The following is a 22877-nucleotide window of genomic DNA, read 5'->3' on the forward strand; positions in this document are numbered from 1 at the left end:
GGAATTAATAGTTTGAACATTTGATACTCAGTTATGATCTGCTTGAAGTAATTAGGCAATCAAAGGAAGTTGGATATGGGAATGTAATGAATAGTGAGGGATTTACATTGAATATACAGTTTCTATGAGATATATTGAATTATATAATACTGTAATTAATTTTATTAATGTATAAATTAAGTAGTTATGAAGATTTTGTTAACAACCTGACATTGACGTTAATATTTATGCTAATAAGATTCATTTATTAAATCAATTTAAATATTACATTGTAAATATAGTCAAGAATCCATTGTGCTTCTTGAATATTTATTCACGTGCCCACTTAATTCTATGAAATACGTTCTACATTGTAAACAACGTAATTTATTCTGAATTTTAACTCTTAAATTTTCATTTTCAAGAAAAAATTTTTAGAAAATATATATATATATATTTGTTCATAATTTAATCATTTTTAATTTTGCAGCATTATTTTTTTATATTTTGATAAGTACTCTTTTATAATCATATGTATTTTAGTATCATCAAAAAATAAAACTTCACAAAGATAATAGTGATAAATTTTTAAAAAATATTTTTAAAAAGTTTTAAATTCTTTTTATATCAAAAACCAGACAATTTTATTTTTTTTTTTTTAATTTTATTAATTAATCCTTTTTTTTTGGATTCTTCTTTTTTTTAAATATTTACGATAATATGAAAACTTCGTTTCTTTTAAAAAATGTTGTCACCCTTATGAATCGTTTTCTTTTCAAAACATGGAAATTACTTCTTCACCAGCGTCACCCGTGAAGTTCCAAACTTTTCAAATTTTCGACTTGGCAAACTTTTCTCGTAAATAAAAATATCACAAAACTTTTAAATATGAAATTTTAGATCCCAAATAATATATAAAAAAATATCTTCGAAAAATAAAAGGAAATTAAAAGAAGAAAATACGAGAAGGCGCAGAATGACAAATAGCCATCAAATATTCATTTATTTCTGATAACAACTATGTACACACATATACATATACATAGGCGTATTTAACATGTACGTAAATGCAGAAAGTGGTCCGTACTCGAATATGCTTGAATAAAACTATCCACATCGCTTTCCAACATTATATATAAGTACTTTTCTCTTTCTAACACGACTTCCATTTTACATGGTCAAATCTGACGAAACTTCATCGATAAAAATTCTTCAAGGATGTCTATCATTTCTATTACACCATTTTAATTCTCGTAGCATTACAGGTAAGAATCGAAGAATTATAATTCTGATACTTGTGCTATGAGGTTAATTTTAAAATATTTCTATGCGTTAGATCTTAGCCATTTATTAGGTCTTAAATTCACCTGGACACGCACCTGAGAATTTAAATATTTTTTTTTTAATTTTTGTAGCTCATCGAAGATCGAAGATCGAAGATCGAAATTTAATTATTTTATAAAATTATTTTTAGAAACTAGAATAGAAACTAGATAGATTCAGTTAAAAGTATTGAACAATATTATTTGTGTTGTGTTGGTATTCGATCAAATTAAAAATTTTAATGGATTATTATTGATATTTTTCTATCTATCTATAAATTTTAAATTTCAATTAAGATCTAATAAATGATTAATAAGACTTAACATCGTGATTAGGCCATATTATTGGTTACATGAATTCATTCAGAGTTCTAAGGCCTCTCTTTGGCACACAATTTATTTCAAAAGGAAAGGAATTTTTTTTAATTATCATTCTAATTTTTTACATAGAAATTAAATATCTTTAATTTTTACCTTTTTCGTAAAGAATGAATAAAGATAAGTTTTCTCGAATATAATTAAGAAATATATTATATATATTTTTTATTTAACCATTTTATGATCTAATTTTTTTTTCTGTTTCTTTATATATATATAATTATATTTTTATCTTTTAATGGATTTGATAGTTCCATTATTAAAATACCAAGTATGTGAATGTATCTTATACGCAAAATCGAGCACGAAGGGATTAAAAAATAGCACCATGATCGTTTCGAATTGGTTTACGTCCGAAGATATTTGTGAATATTTTCGGATAAATCGTTCAAAATACAGTTCTCTGGATGATAGATTAAAAGACATTTGTAAAAATAATTTGTTTTCATATAGAAAGTACATTCATGGACGCTTATACACACAGTTCGTCCCATAGAATCCAAAGACTTTCATTTGTGACTCTTACTCCTATTTTTTTTCTTATTTATTTTTCTCGTTTTTCTCTTTTTTTTTCGAATTTTGTCGATATAGTACAAAAAGTGAGCATTTGCATTAAATAGAAATTTGTTTCTCAATTGTTGCGCATTTGACACAATCTTGTGATTTGACAAAATTAAATCGAAGAAATTACACAAAAGGAAGACATCAGTTCTATAAAAGAAAAAGAAACATGAATTTCTTCTGATACATTCAATATGTAAATTTTAATAAAATTTTATTTTATTAAAATTTATTTATATATACATATATTCATATTAAATATACATAAAATATATATATATAATAATTTTTGAAATAAAATTTGCTCACTTTTCAAAATATTTAATATATTCGAAATTCATTTCTATGAATGAACTCACATGCACGATACTGAGGCTGTGGGCGGAAATAGGAGTAAAAGTATCCAAAAGATTCTTTTTAAAAATTCGACAACATGATACGTAATTATTTTTCTCAAAGAATACCAATGTTTCCATCATGCGTTCAATGTTTCGACATTTGGTATCAAAAGAGAGATATATATTCTCGATGAGTGCACTTAATCGTCAAATTCGTACATTTGGTAGGGTTTCCAGTCAAATTTTTGAAGAGATCTAAAAAATATATTTCAAAATTTTAATTATAAATCAGAAAGTCGAAAAAAAAAAATAAGGATGTTGAATCATTTTCATTTACTTTTTCGCGGATTGTATGAATCCTGGAGGTCCACAGGTAAAAACACACGCGTCAGGGGAAGTTTCTGCGACTAATTCCTTTAATAAATCATCGGATATCGTGCCACGTCTACCCGTCCATGTGCTTTCGGCTTGCGAAAGGATATGTGTGACTTTTAATCTGAAACGTGTCATTATTTCGTTCAAAGACAATGAAATACGAAATTACGAGAAATAATAAATTAATATACCTACTTTTTATCTGTACTAGCCTTTTCTAACTCCGCCACGTAAAACATGCTATCTTCATTTTTATTGAAGTTAAGTAAGTTTATAGTCTTTCTGAAAAGATTCCAAAATAGAAAAAAGATTATTAAATCAAACAAAGTTGGTGAAAACTGTGATAAATTAACATTGGCGATCTATAATCGAACAAGTGGTCTATAAATCTAACAAACTACTTGCAATTTCGCAGAACGTATCACGCTATGCCAGATTTAGTACAATTTCAAGAGATATAGGTTCGACCATGCCAAAAATCTTTCATGCACAAACTTTCATCGCCACATGATTCAAACAGATGAGCTCTACTAGATGATTCAATAAAATCTACTATCATGAATGCTTTCAATAAATATTACATATTTCATATCGCGTGATGATACTTCTTCATCAAAAAATTTCTATTCGACAAATTTTTCTCATAATTCTATACTTTCGATAAATACATATTTTGACATGCAAGAAATCCATTTTTATCCGATATAACACCTTGTATAACAAACTCTATAAATATCGAATAATGATTCGAAGGAGATACTGACACGCTGCGTCTGGCCAAAGCTCGTTGAATGATGCCAAGCATCGCTGTCAAACCGGTGCCACCCGCGAGCATATGAATGACAGAATAACGATCGAAGGATTCTATTACAAAGGCACCTAAAGCATTGCTCAAGAGGAAGGTTTGGCCAATCTGAAGAGCGGTTATGGACGGACTGAGAGCACCTTGGGGATATCTTTTGATCATTAAACACAAACAATCGGATTTGTAATTCGGCGCTATGTCGTCAGGGTGAAGGCACGGTGGGACAGGCGTGTACGATCGTGATACTTCCATCCCTGAAATAAAAATATTTGGTAATTTTATCCATGGAATGAAAAGTTTAATATAAAAAATTTAATATGATAGAAACAAAGTGAAAATATTGAAATTTATTTTGATTTCAAGTTAATTATAACTTTCTTAATTGATATTCAAAGAATAAATAAATTTTCAATCAAGTTCTTATAAAATTAAAAGTACGTCTTATGGTAATATACAAACTATTAGAATATGCAAATTTTAAATTTAATATTATTCTTAAGTAAACACTTATTTAATATGCATTATTTTTCTGAAGTTTATTAATCAACGAATCAATGAATTATGAATCACAACTAAGAAATTTTTTGATGACAGAGAAAAGCTAATGGAAGGAACAAATATGTACCCATGACGTTCATTTTGGCTTCTACGTGTCTGCCAATGGGCACCATTTGCAAAAAGTTTTTCGCTCGAACGACTAATAGGTGAACTAATTTGGAAAGGGGTTTATTCGTAACAACTTCGTATTCTTTGTAAATTCGATTATTCGTATTTGTCTCCCTGGATATCGTTTGACTACCTTGAGATTTCCATATCTCTTTCTTCTGTTTCGTAAATGTAAAATCGACCTACAAAGGAAAGAAGTAAAATTGAATTATTTATTTTAAATCTTAAGTTCTTATTTAACAAAATGGAATTGAAAAATACATCACCTCCATCGTGTCGAAATTTCTGGTGCATAACGGCGGCCATTTTATTTCCGCTGTCAGTTCCAGCTGATGCGTTATTATGTCCTTCTCGAAAAATAATTTGAATATCAACTTCGAGTCGCTTATCCTACTTAATTGATAGCTAACACCAGGATAATCTCGAACAGTTTGGTAAAATAACGTGATCGTGTTGGATGTCTGCCTCCAATCCATTTTTATATTCGAAAAATCACCGTCTGACACGTTTTCTTGACTGGTACTATGAGCTAAAAATTTATATCTTTTAGTTTTCAAAATATCTTTGAATTCTTTTTTTTTTTAATAATATCAGTATTAATATTTTATTATTTTTTCTACACATAAATTCCAATAAGACAAAAATCTAAATTACTAAATTTAAATAGAAACAGAAAATCTTTTCTCTTTTTCTACTCTTTTCAAATTTCAACTTTCTTGATCTTTTAATTCTTCAGTACAATCTTTAAAAAAAAGAAATCTCTGAATTTTTAAATCTATTCAGTAAATCACAACATTGCATCTGAAAATTCATATCTCTCAACATTTAAATCTCAACATATCATAAAATCATTTTAAAGATTTACGAATATCTATTTTTTTTTTCCTCCATTAATTTTATACATAACCAATCACAAACATTGCATTCGATATTAAACTTATATTTTTCAATATTTCCAAATGACATTCAATCACTTAAAAGCCGAATATTCATTTTTTCCTTCCATTAATTACTTATAAATATTACATTCGATAACTCGTATCTGTCAACATTCACATTCATTCAACATAAAAATGGCATAAAACATAAAAATAGAATGTTAAATAGTATTATCTCTGAATAACAATCAAGCAATCAATGATAGTGCAACTCGTGATTTCTACATAAACTTTGTAACTCCAAATCGTAAATCGTGAAACTAATATTCATTTTCATTGAACATTTCAGATTCTTTTTCGAATTTGCAACATTCATCACAACCAATCTAACTATCATTATTTCTTCAATCAACATCATCAACATACATGCATTCATTTATATATCCTAACGAATTCAATAAAGTTCACGAATCTTTATCGACCTTTTTTTGCTACATCTATTTCCTATATATAAAATCATTTTAAAAGCCGACAAGTATTCCTTTTTTCTTTCTCTCTCTCTTTCCTCGTATTGATGATACAATACACCATAAAAAGAATGTTCCTCTCTCTCTTTCTCCGGACATTCTCGTTTATCGCAACGAATGACACAATGAGTAGGTGGTCCTCTTTCTCTACTCACTCGTGCAACTTGTCGTTATCAGGTTCTGCGCCGTCGATGAACAATTGGTGGTGGCCGAGACAGGGTTTTCCATCGAAGATGAGGAGGAACCGGTCATCGAGCCACGGCTCAGCCTTCCCACCACGCATTTCTGAAGGATGCTCTGATAGTTGACCCAAGCGTGCACCTGCAACGGACGATCTATGGGTACGTAAAAATAATGGTCGATCGAACGAGAGATCGTCTCGTTGATCGTTGATGGATTGGATATTGATTGGACTCACGCTTTCGAACAGTTTGGTCGCATCTTTGCCGACCCCTCTCATCAATTCACTTATACCTCCTGGATGGAAATCCATGTAACGTGTCACGTTGAACACGATTCCTGAAAGTTGAAACGTAATTATTAATTATTATGTTATGTCATTCTTAAGTATTTTTGAAAGTATTTTTACAATATTTTATAAATTGTAGCATTTTCTAATAGTTTGAGAAAAAATTGATAAATTTCAAATTTTAGAACATAGGAAAACAAATTATTGTGTTCAAAATGTGAAAAAAGTGTTTTTTTCAACAGAGAAATGATCATTATTATCTTAAAGAGATTGATTGATTTCGAAATTCGAATAAATTGAATTTAACACTATTGCTTGTTATAAATTTATAAAAAAATTTTTTTTATCAATAAAAAACGAAAAGATCAACTTGATTTTTTTTTTAATGGCATAATAACTGATTTTAACGTATGATCTTGAGACTTGTTCGAATTCATTATTTAAATATTTCCTTTCTTCATTATCAATTTATTATACAACATATAATTCGTATTTAATTTATTTCTTATCTTTCCTTTTTTCACATGTTATTACTCTTTTTAATATTCAAGGTAATGATTGAAGTATTTCCTCATATTTTTCTGAGTCATCGTTGATTTCGTATGTCGGGTCACGCGCGATCGCAAAATTACGTCGGCGAATTTCATACGTAGGAATTAAAATAGGCAGGCGGCGCAGGGATCGTGATAGGAATAAAAATAAATATTGAACGATTCAACGTTGGGAACAATGGACGGGGGAAAGTAAATTTTAATCAAACTAAAAGCGGACGTTCAACGATTGCTCTATATTGTTCCCTTCTCTCTCCTGGTTGCCATTCGTTTTTTTCTCCCCGAACAACACGCTTTTACGCCATCTAATCAATTCCATCGATTATCATCGTCTAATACATAAAAGTGATATTAATAATGGAAAGAATTTTCTTAATAAAGGAACGAGTTTGAATTTCTATTTCCTAATTTAAATTATTTTACTCAACCATAGTTTAGAGTTCCCCTATAATTTTCTCGTATAATATTACCACTCTAGTTTCTATTCTAGTCTCTATTCTCGTTTAATATTTGAGATATTTCCTCGTACTTTCTGTTAACGACCATTTTTCTGAGTCATCGTTCACTTAGTGAAAAATTACTAGACGAAAAGATAATTGATAGATAATGAAACTAGTTTATCGAAAACATTCTGAAAAAAAAAAAAAATCAAAAACGACGAAGGAAAATGATTAAAAAATTTATTTAGAGATACAAAAAAAAAAAATAAAATAAAAAAAAATAAAACGAAATGTTAGAAGTGAATGTTGCATGAGAAATCAACATCTAGCTTAATTCCATGTTGGCCCAGATTCTCGCATTTTATTTAATTTTCATTAAGTACATAATTTTCCAATTTATAAAGACTTCGCTTGTCCTTGCCCATCTATTTCGTTAAGCTAAACTTAAAACTCAGTTTCCATAATACATAAACCAAAGGAAGTCGCGTTAAAACCGATATCCCATTAACCAAATGAATTTAAATCACTCTCCGTATCCATCGATTTTTCTTTTCTTCGATTTAATCCCAATGAATCTGATTGTATAATTCGATGCGATCGCTTTCCCTTCGTGGAAATGAGATTAATGATTGGTGGAAACTGAGTTTCGTTGTTCGAGGAAATTGTTATTGGAAACGGGTCCGAGCGAAAGTTAAGTTTCGAAGCTAGACAGGAATTTAAGTGTTCCATGTATTTTATAATCGAGGAAAATGATTTATAGATCTTCGAGACCGTAAATTTAACTACATTGGAGTTTAGAAGGAATAAGAAAAATAAATATTTGAATATTAATAATGGCAATAAAGTATAAATTATGCAAAAATAACGAATTAAAAAATGATAGATATATTTGGATATCTTTTTGCTATTTTCAAGATCTCTGTATCGTATTAACATATATTACAACTTTCATCATTATAATAAATTTTTAAACAGGCTAACAGGCAAGTTTTTAAACAGATTTTAAAAACTTCTCTTGAATACGTGAAAAATTTAAATATTCAAGAAAAATTAAAATTTAAATTCGAAAAAATAAGAAAATGTTTAAATATCTAAGAAATGACAATATTTTATACGTATATATATATATAACTTAACGAAATGAAAAAGATATATGTAAATCTGAAAAAAAGTGGGAGGAAATTCGAAAGAGGAATAAAACTCAGTGGTTCAAAATAAAAAAATGGCGCTTGCAGCTTATTGAAAAAATTTCGTTCTTAAGTATGCAAGAGCAATTTTCAAAGGTCTCTGTATCGTATTAACATATATTACAACTTTCATCATTATAATAAATTTTTAAACAGGCTTTAAAAACTTGTCTCTATCTCTCGGCACAGGGAAAGAATTCTAGAATCGAATGTACTTTTATTTTAAATAGAGCCGTTACCTCGAATCGCGATCCAAGCATCGTTTTGCTTATTATGACTGGCCAACTCGGATAATGTTACGATCCGTGGAACACCACCAACGCCGGTTAGATCAACTCCAGAATTGCCCAATCGGATCCAGTCCATCAAACTGTGGCCGGGTGCTAGCGCGGTTTTATTTCGGGGATTGCCTGCAAAACATAAAAGATCAGCTCGTTTTCCTTTGTTTCCTTTTTAATTTTAATTTATCGATACGATCGTGAAAATAGAAGAAGAGGGACGTATTTTTAGAAATTATATTTTCGTTGACACGAATCGTGTCGAGCGTTTTTCGACTGCTGGGAATCCATGGCCGCTATTATTATTATTCAATATTATTATTATTCAAATTTGTGTATATTTTTTTTTATATTTTTATCATGAAATTTATTTTATATATAATTCGAAATTGAACAATGAAAATATATATGATTATGATTTAATATTGAGCAAAACAAATGTAATAAATTGATGATTGTCATTGATTTTTATGGAAATAGAAGGATTATCGAATATTTTAAAAAAAATTTAACATTAAAATGTTCGTATTATTGAAAAATATTTTTCATAATACAATTCGTGACTGGTTTGTTTTCTGACTGTCCACGTGTTTTTTATCTTAATATTCAGATCGAAATTGAATTAGCATATTTAACACATTAACAATTCTTGACGCAGTTCTACAGTTTTCAGTTTTCAGTTATAAGAAATATTAATTATTAACGCGTTTCAAAAATTCTTATTCTAATTCAATTTATTTACAATAGAATGTATATATTTGCAATCGGATATTGAAATTCGGTATTATATTTTAATTCCCCGATTATCTTCCATTCTATATTTATTCTTAAAAAAATTTTACAGCGGATAATCAATTCAACTTACACAATCTTCAAACTTAGCGGAAATATGATCGACGACTCTCTGCTAACTTTCTAAAAGCTTTCACTTCAAGAGGAAAACGGTCATATTATCAGAATTGTAAATAATATTTCTACCTGAACATCTATTTGAACATTTTCTTTCGTTTTTCGTTCATCACAGAAATTCCAGAATTTAAATAGAACACGATTTCATATATTTAATTTCGTAATTATCTATTTTCGTTGCAATAACGAAATAATAACTCGAATAATAAATTAGTAGAAAATCTACGCTTTTGACGCAATTAAAAAAAATTTATTAATTGAAATATTTTTCTGTCCGTTAAATTGTTTTGCTGTATTTATTCCATGTGACGTAAATTCAATGTATACAAATGAAATAAAAACTCGTCTATAGAGATCGATAAAAAGAGAAGAAGAATGAATATGCAATTCAACATGAAGCGCATACAATGTTAATTCACATATAACAATTTTAGTATACGTTCTATCTAGAAACAGAATGTATATCTTATATAATGGTCAATTAAAAGTTATCATTATAGATGAACAAATTAATAAACTAAATAAATTTTTTGGAGATACATATTTCATTTGATTTAATGTTAAACAAATATACAAGATTAATTTATAACTAATTTTTATAATTAATCATGTTACAATTGAATCATCATGACTATATATCAACTATATTCAAAAAATAAACCCAAAGAAATTATTATAAATTTATATAATGACATTTAATTATTAAGATAATTCTATATTATGAATGAAATTTATCATGAAACGTAGCAAGATTAAATTTGTACAGAACGTCGAATGGAAAATGTATTATATCCTAAATTTAAAATATCCATCAAATAATTCAACGAAGAACAGATATTAGATTTATTGTTTATTCGTCGACAATATTTAAATTCGTCGTCTAAATACCCGTGGAGAAATCCTCTGGTTCGAAGGTCAATGAGAATGGAAAACACAATGGACATGTTCGCAGAAACGAGACTCGCGTAAAAGTAATAGTCAATTATCGTTAATTACTGACCGTCCTGAATCTGCAAACCGAGACTCTGCGGAGACCCGTCGCCGTCCATGACGGAAACCAAAGATGCGCCGCAGCATCGTGGCATTTTCTCATCGAAACGTCACAGTCCGCAAATCTTTAACCATCCTCCTGCATAGAAATTGCATTGAGTTGAGAAACAACCAACCCTGAGCAAACAAAGATCTTTCGTGCGAAATGGGAAAGAAAAAAGATTGTTGTCGTGGATTTGTATTTCATCAATTCTACGTATGTATTTCGTATACGTTTGATCAATATTCTAAAAATTAAAATTATTTAAAATTATTATTTTAAAATAAGTAAATAGAACATTTTGCATTTGTATCATAAAAGAAAGGGAGAGAGTTATTGAATAAATATTATAATTTTTTAAATTATAGATATTAATCCATGATCTGGAAGACTTTAAATTATTATCATTAAATTAATAATTAATTTTTTTTTCTAGGTATATAAAAGGAATCATAAATAAGGGTTTAGTCGTCCATCGGTTAAGATTAAAAAAAAAAAAAAAGATTTAAAAAAATAAAAAAGAAAATAGTAAAAATGGTAAATTAATATTTAGAATATTGAATATTTAGAATATTCTTTTAATTTTTCTTTTTTTTTAATTCTTTACATTCGGTATGCATCTCAAATATAAATATCATAAGGAAAGATTTTTTTAGTAATTTTTAAGAATAATAGTTGTCAATTTTTATATAGTAGTAAATTTTTTTTTTTAATATTTATAATGAAAAAATATGCTATTTTTTGCAAGTTTATTTAAATTTAAGATAATATATTCAGAATGCAAATGTAATTATATGTAAATACATTAAACGTGTATCAATAAAAATGTACAAGAAAATGCATTGTGCAAAAAGTGTGATATCAAATGCATTTCCTGGAAAAAAAAAATTATCACAAAAAAAATAATCCAAAATATTAATTATTAAATCTATTTTTCTTTATTAATTTACAAATTAATATGTATAATTTTATACTGTTATATACACTATAGAAATAAGTAAAAATTGTGATAAAATTGTTATATAATTTTCATATTTAGTGCTTAATGTGCATGATATAAATTTATAAATTAAATTTAAAAAGATAAAAGTACAATAATTTTTAATGTTTTTATATCTTAGATTTTCTTTTTTTTATATTTTATTTAAAAAAATTGCAATGCATTAACAAGTAATATAAAGAACCTACTATATAATTGATAGTATAATAATATAATGTGATAATAAAATAGTAATATCAGATTCTATAATAAATATGTTTTTTTTTTCATTCCATTGTATAATAATTTTTAATCCATTTCATTAAAAATTAATAATATAGATATTATTATAGATAGTAATAATTTATTTCATAGTAATAATTATTAATTTTAAATAAAAATAAAAATTATATTAAAATTATATTTCTAAATTTCTATATTTCAAATAAAATTATTATTCACAAATAAAAAGAAATAGATTTAAAACTTTTTAAAATTTTCTCTCTAAAAAAAGTAATTATGCAAAAAAAATTTAAAATAACTTTGATCATTTTACTGTAATTTAGAAATGTATTCTCGAGAAAGAAACCGTTTAAAACTTCAACGTCAAAATGTAAGCAAAGATTGTGTTCAAGTTTTCGTGGAACAACTTATGAAAAAAGAAAATCTTTTCATAGAAAGAATTATTATAAAATATAATTTATTCATACTAAATTATAAGCAAATGACATCGCTTTTTTTGAAAGTACTTTAATTATTTTACACTGTTTCTCTTAACCAAATAATAAACTCGAGTAAAAGATAAAAAATAATTAGCTTTTCGTATATATAATTATAAAAAAACCATTTATAAAGAACCAAAGATAAATATTTTTATTAAAGCATATAAAATAAAAGAATAGATTATTTTATTTTACCAAGCAAAAATAAAATAATAATAGATTGTTTCAAAATGTGATTCATCTGATAAAATTTTCCATCAATGCAAGAAATAAAAATATTTTCACATAAAATTAAGATCTTACAAGAGCGTAATTATTCATATCCAATGTAATGTTCAGATAAATCCAATGTTTCAGATAAAATTTTCCTAAAACAACCTCAATTGTTTTGGAAATATGGTGGCAAAATCGAAAAGCAACGAAAAAAAACAAAAAATGAAGAAAAAATAGTGCATACTAGCATATACAAACGATAATTACAAATTTACATTACAAATTACAAATTTTTAACATATTTAAATGTTTTTTATAATATTTTTTTAAATTTAATTTAAGAAATAATTTAATAATTTAATAAATAATAAAATTTATTATTACTCGATTTTAAAAAATATATTAAAAAATATTTTAAAAAATATTTAATAATATAATATAATAGAAAAAGTCGATAAAAGTTGATTTATATTTTTTTTTTTAATTAAAAAAAGAAAGACAAAAATCAATACCTCTGATGCAGTTTAAAAAACAATTTATTTACGCTTTTGATAAATCAATTTGTCTTTGTTGAAAAAAACTATAAAAAACTTAAAACATTAATAATCAAAATTTCTGTTTAATAGTTTTAATATTAAATACATCAGAAATATATTTTTTGCGAAAAATTACCGATCCCACGCAAATCAACAGCAGAAAAATGCAAACAAGTCATAGTCCATCATGTCAACGGAAATGAGTCGTGAAAAACGGCGGGAATATTATGCGTCAATATATAGATTCTTTATACTTAAATTCATCCCATAAATAATGTAAATTTTCTAAAATCTGACTATATCTTATAACTTTATTAAAGAAAAATTAAAATCTTTTCAAGACATATTTTAAGTCAATTTATTAATAAATTTATAATTTGGATATTTTCGATAATTCGAGTATAAATGTCTGTAGAAATTCTCATTTTTATTAACATTATTAAAACACAAATTTGTTTTATCATTTAAATATTATAGCAAATATATACTTTATTTTGAAGATTTTATATATTTAATAATATTCGCTCTAACAATAAAGAATGATCGTAACCAATATTAATTCATGGATTTTGATTAAAAAATTTATGATACAAAAGGATATTTTCTTTGAATCAAAAAAATTCGAACAAAATATCCAGTCCAATTTTTTAAATCACAAAGGATTTATAAAAAATATTTTTCATTTCCTATTTCCAATATACATACCTAAACAATTTCATTATTTATTGGATGACCTAATATCCCTCAGGAAAAGTTCCGGAAATCAGCCGAAACAACCAATAGTGATGTCGATCGATTCTGTTCAGATAAAATTGACAAACAATTCTCACTTTCAACGTGATCCTCAGTGACCAGAATCACCGATGAATAATATCGAGAAAAACACGCGCACAGTCTCTCTATTCAAAAGAATCCAACATTGCAATATTCAATATCTATGCCAAGGTCCATTCTAAATTCTAAATGAAAATTAAAAAAATTCATCTTTCTCTTCTTTCTATCCCTTATGATTTTTCAACTCGATTTCAATTTCAATCTCAATTTCGGATCTGAAGAGATCGTCTAAGATGAAGAGTTGTTACGTTAATGTTATAAAGTGGATAAACTGACCAAAATAATTCACAGATGTCGAGAGACGCGAACATTAAATTATGTATTGTGTGTTTTAGGGAAACGTGATCACGATAGATGAGAAGCAGGGTGAAACGTTGATCCCGCGCTCGACTAGAAGGTACTGCACCAAACACGCGGACCGATATAGCCCTCAGACAGGTAGATCAATATAGTAGCTACGGCATGCCTAACACGCAGGATCTCTTGCCAGTGAACGCGTGATTCTCAGTCCGCGGTGATTGAGGGTGAACCTCAATTTCATCTCATATTGAAGATAACAAGAGCTAAGTTGGTTTGAAACAAGGACTAAGTAATTAGTTCGAATAAATAATTAGTTTATTCTAAATTATTAAAAAAAAATTTGAAAGCATTGAATCTGATTGATTGAATTTTTTTTTTTTTTTTGATATTAGAACTTTTGAAATGAAAACTCATTTCAAATGATTCATTTAGATTGCTTTTTTGGAAAATCCTAGAAAGATGCAGAGAAGCTACTGTCAAATACGTAGGTTTTCTATTTCTGCAATTATGATATTGAAAATATGGCAAGTATTTTTATTAAAATAGGAATTATATATGTATGTATCTATTGATCTTCAGTGTAGTTTAATTATTATCATTTATATAGGATGTACAAGAAGAAAATTGAATAGATCTATTGATATGTTTATCAAGTCATTCTAAGTCATAATTCATTTCTTATTGATTTATGTAGATCTAATTGAAATGAATAGTTCTTTATTTTTCAAGCATTCTTTGATTTTTTTTTTCTTTTTTGCTTGTATTATATTATCATTAATAAGTATCATTTTATAAAAAATAAAGCTTATTGCTATATTTCATTGTTTAAATAAAATTTTTTTTAAATAAATTAATAATTAATGAACCAAGCCTTTATTATACATTCCACAAATATGACATTATAAATATTTGATTTTCTCTTAAATATATATATATAATATATTTATGTATAAGTTATGTATAAATATGTATGTATGTTATTTATATAATATAAATTGATTGTTTCAGTATCAAGAAGAACTTAGAGGCAACATTTCTTTATGGAAATAACAGTATATTTAATATTATATATACCTTATATATATCTTATATATATCTATTTTCACGTACCTAATCCTGAACTTTCGAATAACTTGGTCTTTTTTTCTCAGCTATACATAATTCGATCGAATTCTGATTATTCATTCACTTCTGAATTGTTAAACCCTCCCTCAGTAGCTGATCGTGTAATATAGTTTTCCTTATAATTTCCTTTAAGAAACTGTGAGGTTTAGTATGTATTATGATATTACATATATTAGAATCTAACATTTAAATAATGAGTTATATAATGAGAATTTAAAGACATAGTTTAGTATTGTACAAGTTATTATTAGTTCGCAATTCTTTTCTTCTAACTGTGGGTAGTTACATTTCAGAAAGATATATGATAAAAATATAAAGAATTAATTAATTTTTCCTTCTAATTTTCATATAAAAATATAATTAATGATTAATAATTTAGAAACATTGTTGAATTTAAAATAATAATTATTGTTTTATTAAAATAATTTTAAAAAAAATATATTTGTCAAAAGCAATGAAAAAATATTTGAGAATAAAATAGATATTTGTAATTTAATTAAATTAGATTCTAAATTTTAATTATCTAACATTTAAGTGTATTGTTTTTTAAAATACTTGTAGTGTACTAAAACTGACATAAATTCAGTGTTGAGAGATACATTCGGAAGCACTTTAGATTTAATGACATGAAATTTTACTAATTAGAGGTAACTTAATCTTGCTATTTCTAACATGAACAATTTTTCAGTTAAGTGTATAATGATGTTATTATTCACATATAACATGATGAAATTTTAGATATTTTATACAAAAAAAATTTCTTTATCTTTACTATTATAGAATTAATTATGCAATTTTTATAAACATAAGAGAAAATTATTCTATAAAATATATTTTTATAAAATAACTAATTTCTTTAAATTATATCAATTGAATGAAATATAAATTTTCTAATAGAAAATTCAATGATAATATTATCGTTTCCATCTTCATTATTAAACATAGGAATAAAAAAAATAGATTCATTTAAGAGAATAATCAATTGATATCCGGCAAATAAAAAAAATTTCACTTCCATCAAAGAAATTGATTAAAAAATCCAATTTGGGTTGAATATAAAATTATGTGAAAATTTAAAATATAGAATATGAAATAATAAAATATAAAATAAAATAAAAAGACATTTTTTAAGAAATACTTTTCTCATTCATATATTTGATTTTCATTTAATTTTTAATTTTCATACAAACAATTAAGAATATAGAAATAAAAAGAACATTAAATATCATTCAACAAGATTTAAACATCTTTCTGTTTTTACTCTATCATTTACAATTTATATGTTATCAATAATTTTGCAATAAAATAAATGACGATCACAATTCAAAACTTTGTGGATTATTTGCTTTTTTTCTTTTAAGAAATAAATTATATTCAATTGTAGCATGATTAATCAATTCTTTTATAATCATGTTCATTTAAGATTTCTCTGCGTAAGATTCACGCAAAAAATATAATTATATGTAAATTAAAATCATTTTTACGACATCATAATTTTTTTAACTCAAATGTTTGAATCAACTTATTTTAATGAAAAGAATCGATTAATGAAATTCCTGAACTAAAGTTAAGGCTATTTAAACCAATTAAGATTCAATGTAGCCAATTAAATGTAATGCCCGATACGTTTGTCGCCTACATAACGAAAGATTTAAATCCCACGTTAAATATTCGATTAAATTCGATTAAAGCATTTAAATACACTAAATTCTATAGAATTGGAAGTTAAACGATGACTATGAAATACAAATAAAAGAATAGATAATGTGTGCTATACTTGGGAAAAGGAATTCGTGATCACTGTTATTTTTTTTTTTTTTATGATGCAAAAATAATATAATTATTTAAAAAAACATATTATTATCTTAATTACTTAGAAAAAAATTTTTTAAGTATACAAAACTTTTTTTAAAGATTTTAAATGTTAGAACATTCATTAAAAACATTGAAAATATTAGAGTTTTTGTAATACAAAGCAAAACGCAAAATAATAGAACTTCTACAATACAACATTTGAACAGTAAAGCTTCTATGCTATTATTTTTTGAATGGATCAACTCAAATAGTTGAACCTCTGTTCATAAACATTCAAATGGAACTTTCAAACAGTAGGAAATTGAAATAGTAGAACTTTTACGTAATACATATTCAAAGGTTCTACTATTTCTACAAAGAGACTCATAAAATAAAGAAAGAACGAGCAATCGTTTCTCAAACATTATTTTAACAGTAAAACTTCTCATATACAGGACATTCAAAGTAGAACATCTGAATAATAGAATACTCAAATGATAAAACTTTTAAATAATTAAAAATTCAAATAGAACTTTTATATAATATATATTTAGATAACCAAAAATTCTGCTATTCCTATGAAAAAATTCGTAAAGCAAAGAATGAACAAAAAAACAGTCGTTCATAATTTCGATTCAGTACCGATTCTCACTATCGGGACAGGACAGGGGACAGAATGGTTATACCGAAATGGCCCTGCCCTACCCTATCCTGATCCGATAATGTAAATCGGGAACGACTTTCAAATGAGAAAAGTCCTTTTTCAGAGATGAAACGTCGATCTTAAATCCCACGATGCTTTCTTCTTCCAAATTCCAATCACAAGTAAGACCAATTCTCACTATCGGGACAGGACAGGGGACAAAATGTACCTGCCAAACGGCCCTGCCCTGCCCTATCCTGACCCAATAATGCGAACCGGGCATGATCCAGCTATCAGATTGTAATCGATTGGTTGGGATGAATGGATGATTTGCTGATCTCCGATCGATGATATTCGATTAACGAAGTTGAAAAATCGTGAAAGCGAGTTTGAAGATAAAAGGTAAATCGAAATGACAGGAGGAAAAAGTATTGCAGAATAATCTTCTATGAAGTATTTTTAAAGTGTTTCTAATCTTCTTGCCACTTTTTCAGGATTGACAAAATTTCTATTTCTCAAAATTATTTTTTTTATATCCAGATTTAAACATATTTTTAACTTTTATTTCTTGATTTAAAAGATGATTTTTTTATTTTTTCAATATAAAAAAATTTTTATCATTATTTAAAATTATGTATCAATTAACAATAAATTATTTGAATAATTAATCTTTAAAATAAAATTTTTAAATTTATTTAAAAAATATCTTTATTGTTAAATATTAATTATTTCCACTTGAAATAAAAATTGCTAAACTTTATATATGATGAAGCTTTTGTGAAATTTTAATTAGGACAACTCTGACAACATTACATCAAAAATTAAAAATTTTATTATTTTATAATTATTATTATTGTATTAATTTTATAAATGAATCTTAAATTTAAATTTAATAAATTAATAAATAAATGTATTTTTAATTTATTTAAAGTATTTTATAAAAAAATTAATTTTCATAGAAATTTTATTGCTTTTACATATTTATATTATTTATATATATTTTATTTTTTGTATTATGAACTGTATGTAACATTAAAACTGTAGGAATAATATGATAAAATTTTATTTTAATAATATAAGATGTATGCAAAAGCTTTTAAAAGCCGAGTAATTGCGATAAATGAAATATTCGTAATAAAACATCAAAGTTTGCTTAATATGATTTAAATCGTATTTAGCCATAATTAACTATTTCAATTTATTAAATGTGTCATGTTCTAGATACTCTCTCTCATAAACTTGGAAACGATTCAAGTTACATGAAGTTGAAAGATTCAATTTGCAGAAAAATTGATTTATGCTTTGGAATTAAATTATAAATTTAAAATTACAACATGATGATATCAACATGAAAGAGAATAAATGCAATAATGTTTAATAACATTTTTTTGGTGATATAAAAAAAAAGCTGATTTGAGTTTTAACTTATGTATTTAATAATATATTAAAATTTAGATTTTGTTTCTCAAGATAATCAGAGAGTATTAGAAATCATTATATATGAGAATATTATAAAATATTAAAAACCAAATGACATATTTTAGTATTTTGCTTATGTTTATAAAACTTAAGGAAAATCTTATGAAAATCTTCTGAATCTTCTGAATTTTTCAAATTTTATGAAATAGAAGCCAAGGAAAAAAAAATAGTATAGAAAAAAAATATTAGACAAATCTTTATAATTTTCTTCTATAAGTACAATATCAAAAAACAAAATATAAAAGAATTTTTATAGATTGGAAAAATTGCAAATAAAATATGCTAATCCATTATCTTAGTTTAATAAATTAAATATGTTCAATTGCTAAATAAAATAATGAGTGAATCTTCTATATAGCAAATAAAAGCAAACAGAATTAAAAGCCAAGCCCAAAAACTTATTTCTGAACAATCAATGAATTAGCTCACCAGTAGCCGAGCCTGATGACGATGATCTCGTTTGAGTAACTGCTCTCGCTTCCTGAAATTGCTTTACTCGAGCAATTCCACTAGGTAACAGTACATCATTCTTCGCCAAAGAACTAACAGACGACGAAGACTTCACCTCCACCTTCTTCATCTTCTCTTGAATGTCTTTAGCATCATTGTTCACTTCTAACTCATTTACCTTTTCTTGTTGATCTTGAGCCGGACATTTCTTCATTCTGACTTCTTTTGTTTTAATTCACAGAAAAGCAAATTTATAATTTGTATTTTATCAACATGAGATATTTTATAGTAGCGCATCGAATCTGAGAAAAACAAGAAAAATGTTATATTTGTTGTGTATTCTCACTTTTGAATTATTGCTGTGAATGAGAATCAAAATTCCTTTTATTAAAATTCGTTGTTAGTTTCAACTGAAATTTGTGTTTTTGTTAGTTATTGATAAAATATTTGCCTTAATAATTCTTTTCTTTCAATTATTTCACGTCTATAAAAATAATTGCAAAAAAATGTAAATAACAATAACAGTTAAAAATGTGTACATATGTAAGATTAAAATATATATATTAATAATAATAATTAATTGCACATAGTAGAATATTAATAAAATATTATAATAAATAATAAAATATTAAGATAAATGATAATAAAAGTCATTATTATGATTAATGATAATGATCAAATATAATCAATCAAATGATCAAAAATAATCTTGATTAAACATGATATCGTTCAAATAAAATTGTCTTTTAATGGTGATACTTAAACTGCCGGAAGTCTCTGCTCGTACACGCGGTTGCTGAACAAATAGAGTTTTAAAACGTTTTTAAATTTATCACAAAGCATATGTAATTTCTATCATAATCAAAAATATGAGAAAGTGAAACTCAAAATGAAAGTCGAAATATTCATATTATTTTTTCCTCAATTTTCTAATATAATGAAAATTTAAATTCCTTAAATAATTTGTATATTAAAAAATATTATATTTCTTTAGAAAATAGTATTCATAAAATGCTGTAATAATTTTTTGTATTATTTATAAATAAAAATAAAAGAATAAATAAAGAATACAAAATAGAATACAAAAAAATATAAAATAAATTATTTTTAAAAAAGTTTTTTTAAAATTTCTTCGCTATATCTATTTTTCAACACATATCACAAATTATTTTAATAAATGATGAAGTTTAAAAAGAATTTTATTTATATTTATATCGATGCAGCGAATTTCAAAATTTAAATAATTTTATTTATATAATAAATTTTATATAAACAAAAAGTATATTGCAAAAAAAAAATAAATAATAGAAATATAAAAATGAACAAAACAATCCAACGTTGGAATTGGTTCAATAAACTGATATCTGAAATACATTATGCGCTATTGAATAAATCTGTTAACAGAGAAGGAAAAAGATATAGAATAACAATAAAAAACTCGATATAATGTATAAAAAATAAAAATAGTAAAAGGAATAAAACCTACTGATTTATAGTAATATTTAATAATAATATTCTATAATATTCTTAAATATTATAAAATTGTTACTCAAATGATGATGTAATAATTTTAAAATGCAAATAAATTAAATAATTTTGAATCAATAAAGTAACTAAAAACATATATTGTAAATAATAATATATTGTAATTTACAATAAAGATTGTAAAAAAATTTAATTTTTTTTTTAATTAATATAACATTTTAGATGAATTATAATATTTAATGGAATAATGACTATTAATTTCGATGTAGAACTGATATGAAGGAATATATATATATATATATATATACATAAAGAAACATATCACAATGAAAAAGAAATATGTAGGAATGTTGATTTATTTTTCACGATTTTCTATTAATACTGATATTTTTTAATCATAGAAATTAATAACAAAGAATGACATGTATGAAATCAAATGTATTCAATCAAAACTGAAAAAAATATTCATTCCTATATTATGAAAATATATAATTATATATTAATAATAAAATTATAACCAAAGTTAATCATGAATGAAATGAGACGTAGAAACAGAATAGCTAATTCGAGGCGACACCCAAATCGTTTTTCAATCTCGAAATAATCTTAAAAATATTCTAATGGATCATTCGACGTACTTCAAAAATCTTGTTATACGATCAAAAAGAATAACTTAGAAATTGAGATATGTGGATAATCAACACGGACGTTTTCGTGAGACAATACCGCGGCGCGAAGCCGCACGCTCATGAGCTAACCTCAAAAAGACGATCAGCGATCGTGAACCGCATGTCAGAATAGAAGACGTAGAAGCCAGTCTTCATTACACTATAACGCTACGTTATTAACTCAGCACGAGACGCGGCTAATAATAAAATCACCAAGAATAATAAGCGTTCTTTGTCGAATGATAAGGAAGCAAGTGGCTACAAAGTGACATTCACCCTATCGTACACATACACTCGCGCGCGCGCGCGCACATTGACGCCATATTCTCACTCTTCTTCTACATTCGTGATGGATGAGCGATTGAGGTGCCATCTGAAGATCAAGGCGACGATTAGACAAATCAACGTTTGGAATTTTTCATGTCAAACGCGTGTTAAAGATTTTAGCAAAAGTAAAAAATAAAATGAAAATAAAGATAAAGAGCAAAAAATATTGTTAAGTTTGAAGAAATTTTTATTGGCTGAATTACAATTTATTATATAGTAAATAATACATAGTAATCTAGTACAATATATAGATAGTATATAACAAATCAAATTTAAAACATTATTTTGTATCAAATATATATTGATTTTTTTTATGTAGTTATTTTAACATATTTTTTAAAATTTTGTTGTAATTAATAGAATTAAAGATATTATTTAAAAAAAAAATGTGAATATTTGCAAATCAAATATATATATACGAAATTTATCATTCGTATTAAAAAAATATATAAAGATAAAATACTAAACTTTAAACTTATCATGTAAAGCTTTATGTTCTAAACTTTTTCTAAACTAATTTTATAAACTGATAAATGAAAGATATTAAAACAGTAAATAATGATAAATTAAAGTTTTATTAAATAAAATTTATTACATTGAACTTTAATGAAACATTGATAATCATAGAT

The 22877-nt window shown here is 25.4% G+C and overlaps 1 protein-coding gene across 12 annotated transcripts; it reads right to left on the reverse strand.

Annotated features, from left to right (window-relative positions):
- Positions 1–1880: 1880 nt before the first annotated feature.
- On the reverse strand, positions 1881–22339 carry LOC122712404 (cytochrome b5 reductase 4). Of its 12 annotated transcripts, none has more exons than XR_006346335.1 (12): positions 22012–22339; positions 19748–20070; positions 8716–8886; positions 6248–6348; positions 5985–6150; positions 4691–4953; positions 4384–4606; positions 3718–4012; positions 3149–3235; positions 2916–3074; positions 2600–2833; positions 1881–2390 (listed from the first exon to the last, which is right to left on the reverse strand). XR_006346335.1 is itself a non-coding variant. In XM_043932061.1 (11 exons), the coding sequence occupies exons 2-11, from the start codon at positions 19980–19982 to the stop codon at positions 2779–2781; spliced, it is 1755 nt and encodes a 584-aa protein (XP_043787996.1). In that variant the 5' UTR covers positions 19983–19990; positions 22012–22339; the 3' UTR covers positions 1881–2778. The 12 variants fall into 12 exon arrangements, 10 of the variants coding, with proteins under 10 accessions (XP_043787996.1, XP_043787994.1, XP_043787995.1 ...); XR_006346334.1 differs by having other exon boundaries at positions 2550–2833; XM_043932061.1 differs by having other exon boundaries at positions 1881–2833; positions 19748–19990.
- Positions 22340–22877: the final 538 nt, after the last annotated feature.

This window comes from Apis laboriosa, unplaced genomic scaffold (assembly GCF_014066325.1).
Source record: "Apis laboriosa isolate Shangri-la unplaced genomic scaffold, ASM1406632v1 scaffold1_cov151, whole genome shotgun sequence".
Classification (NCBI taxonomy): Eukaryota; Metazoa; Arthropoda; class Insecta; order Hymenoptera; family Apidae; genus Apis; species Apis laboriosa.

Coding starts and splice junctions, on each gene's coding strand:
- LOC122712404 (XM_043932061.1), bottom strand. CDS start 19,982: ATGAAGAAATGTCCGGCTCAAGATCAACAAGAAAAGGTAAATGAGTTA. Junction 8,887..19,747: donor GTCATCAGGCTCGGCTACTG/GTGAGCTAATTC, acceptor TATGTTTTGCAG/GCAATCCCCGAAATAAAACC. Junction 6,151..6,247: donor CGACCAAACTGTTCGAAAGC/GTGAGTCCAATC, acceptor CGTCCGTTGCAG/GTGCACGCTTGGGTCAACTA.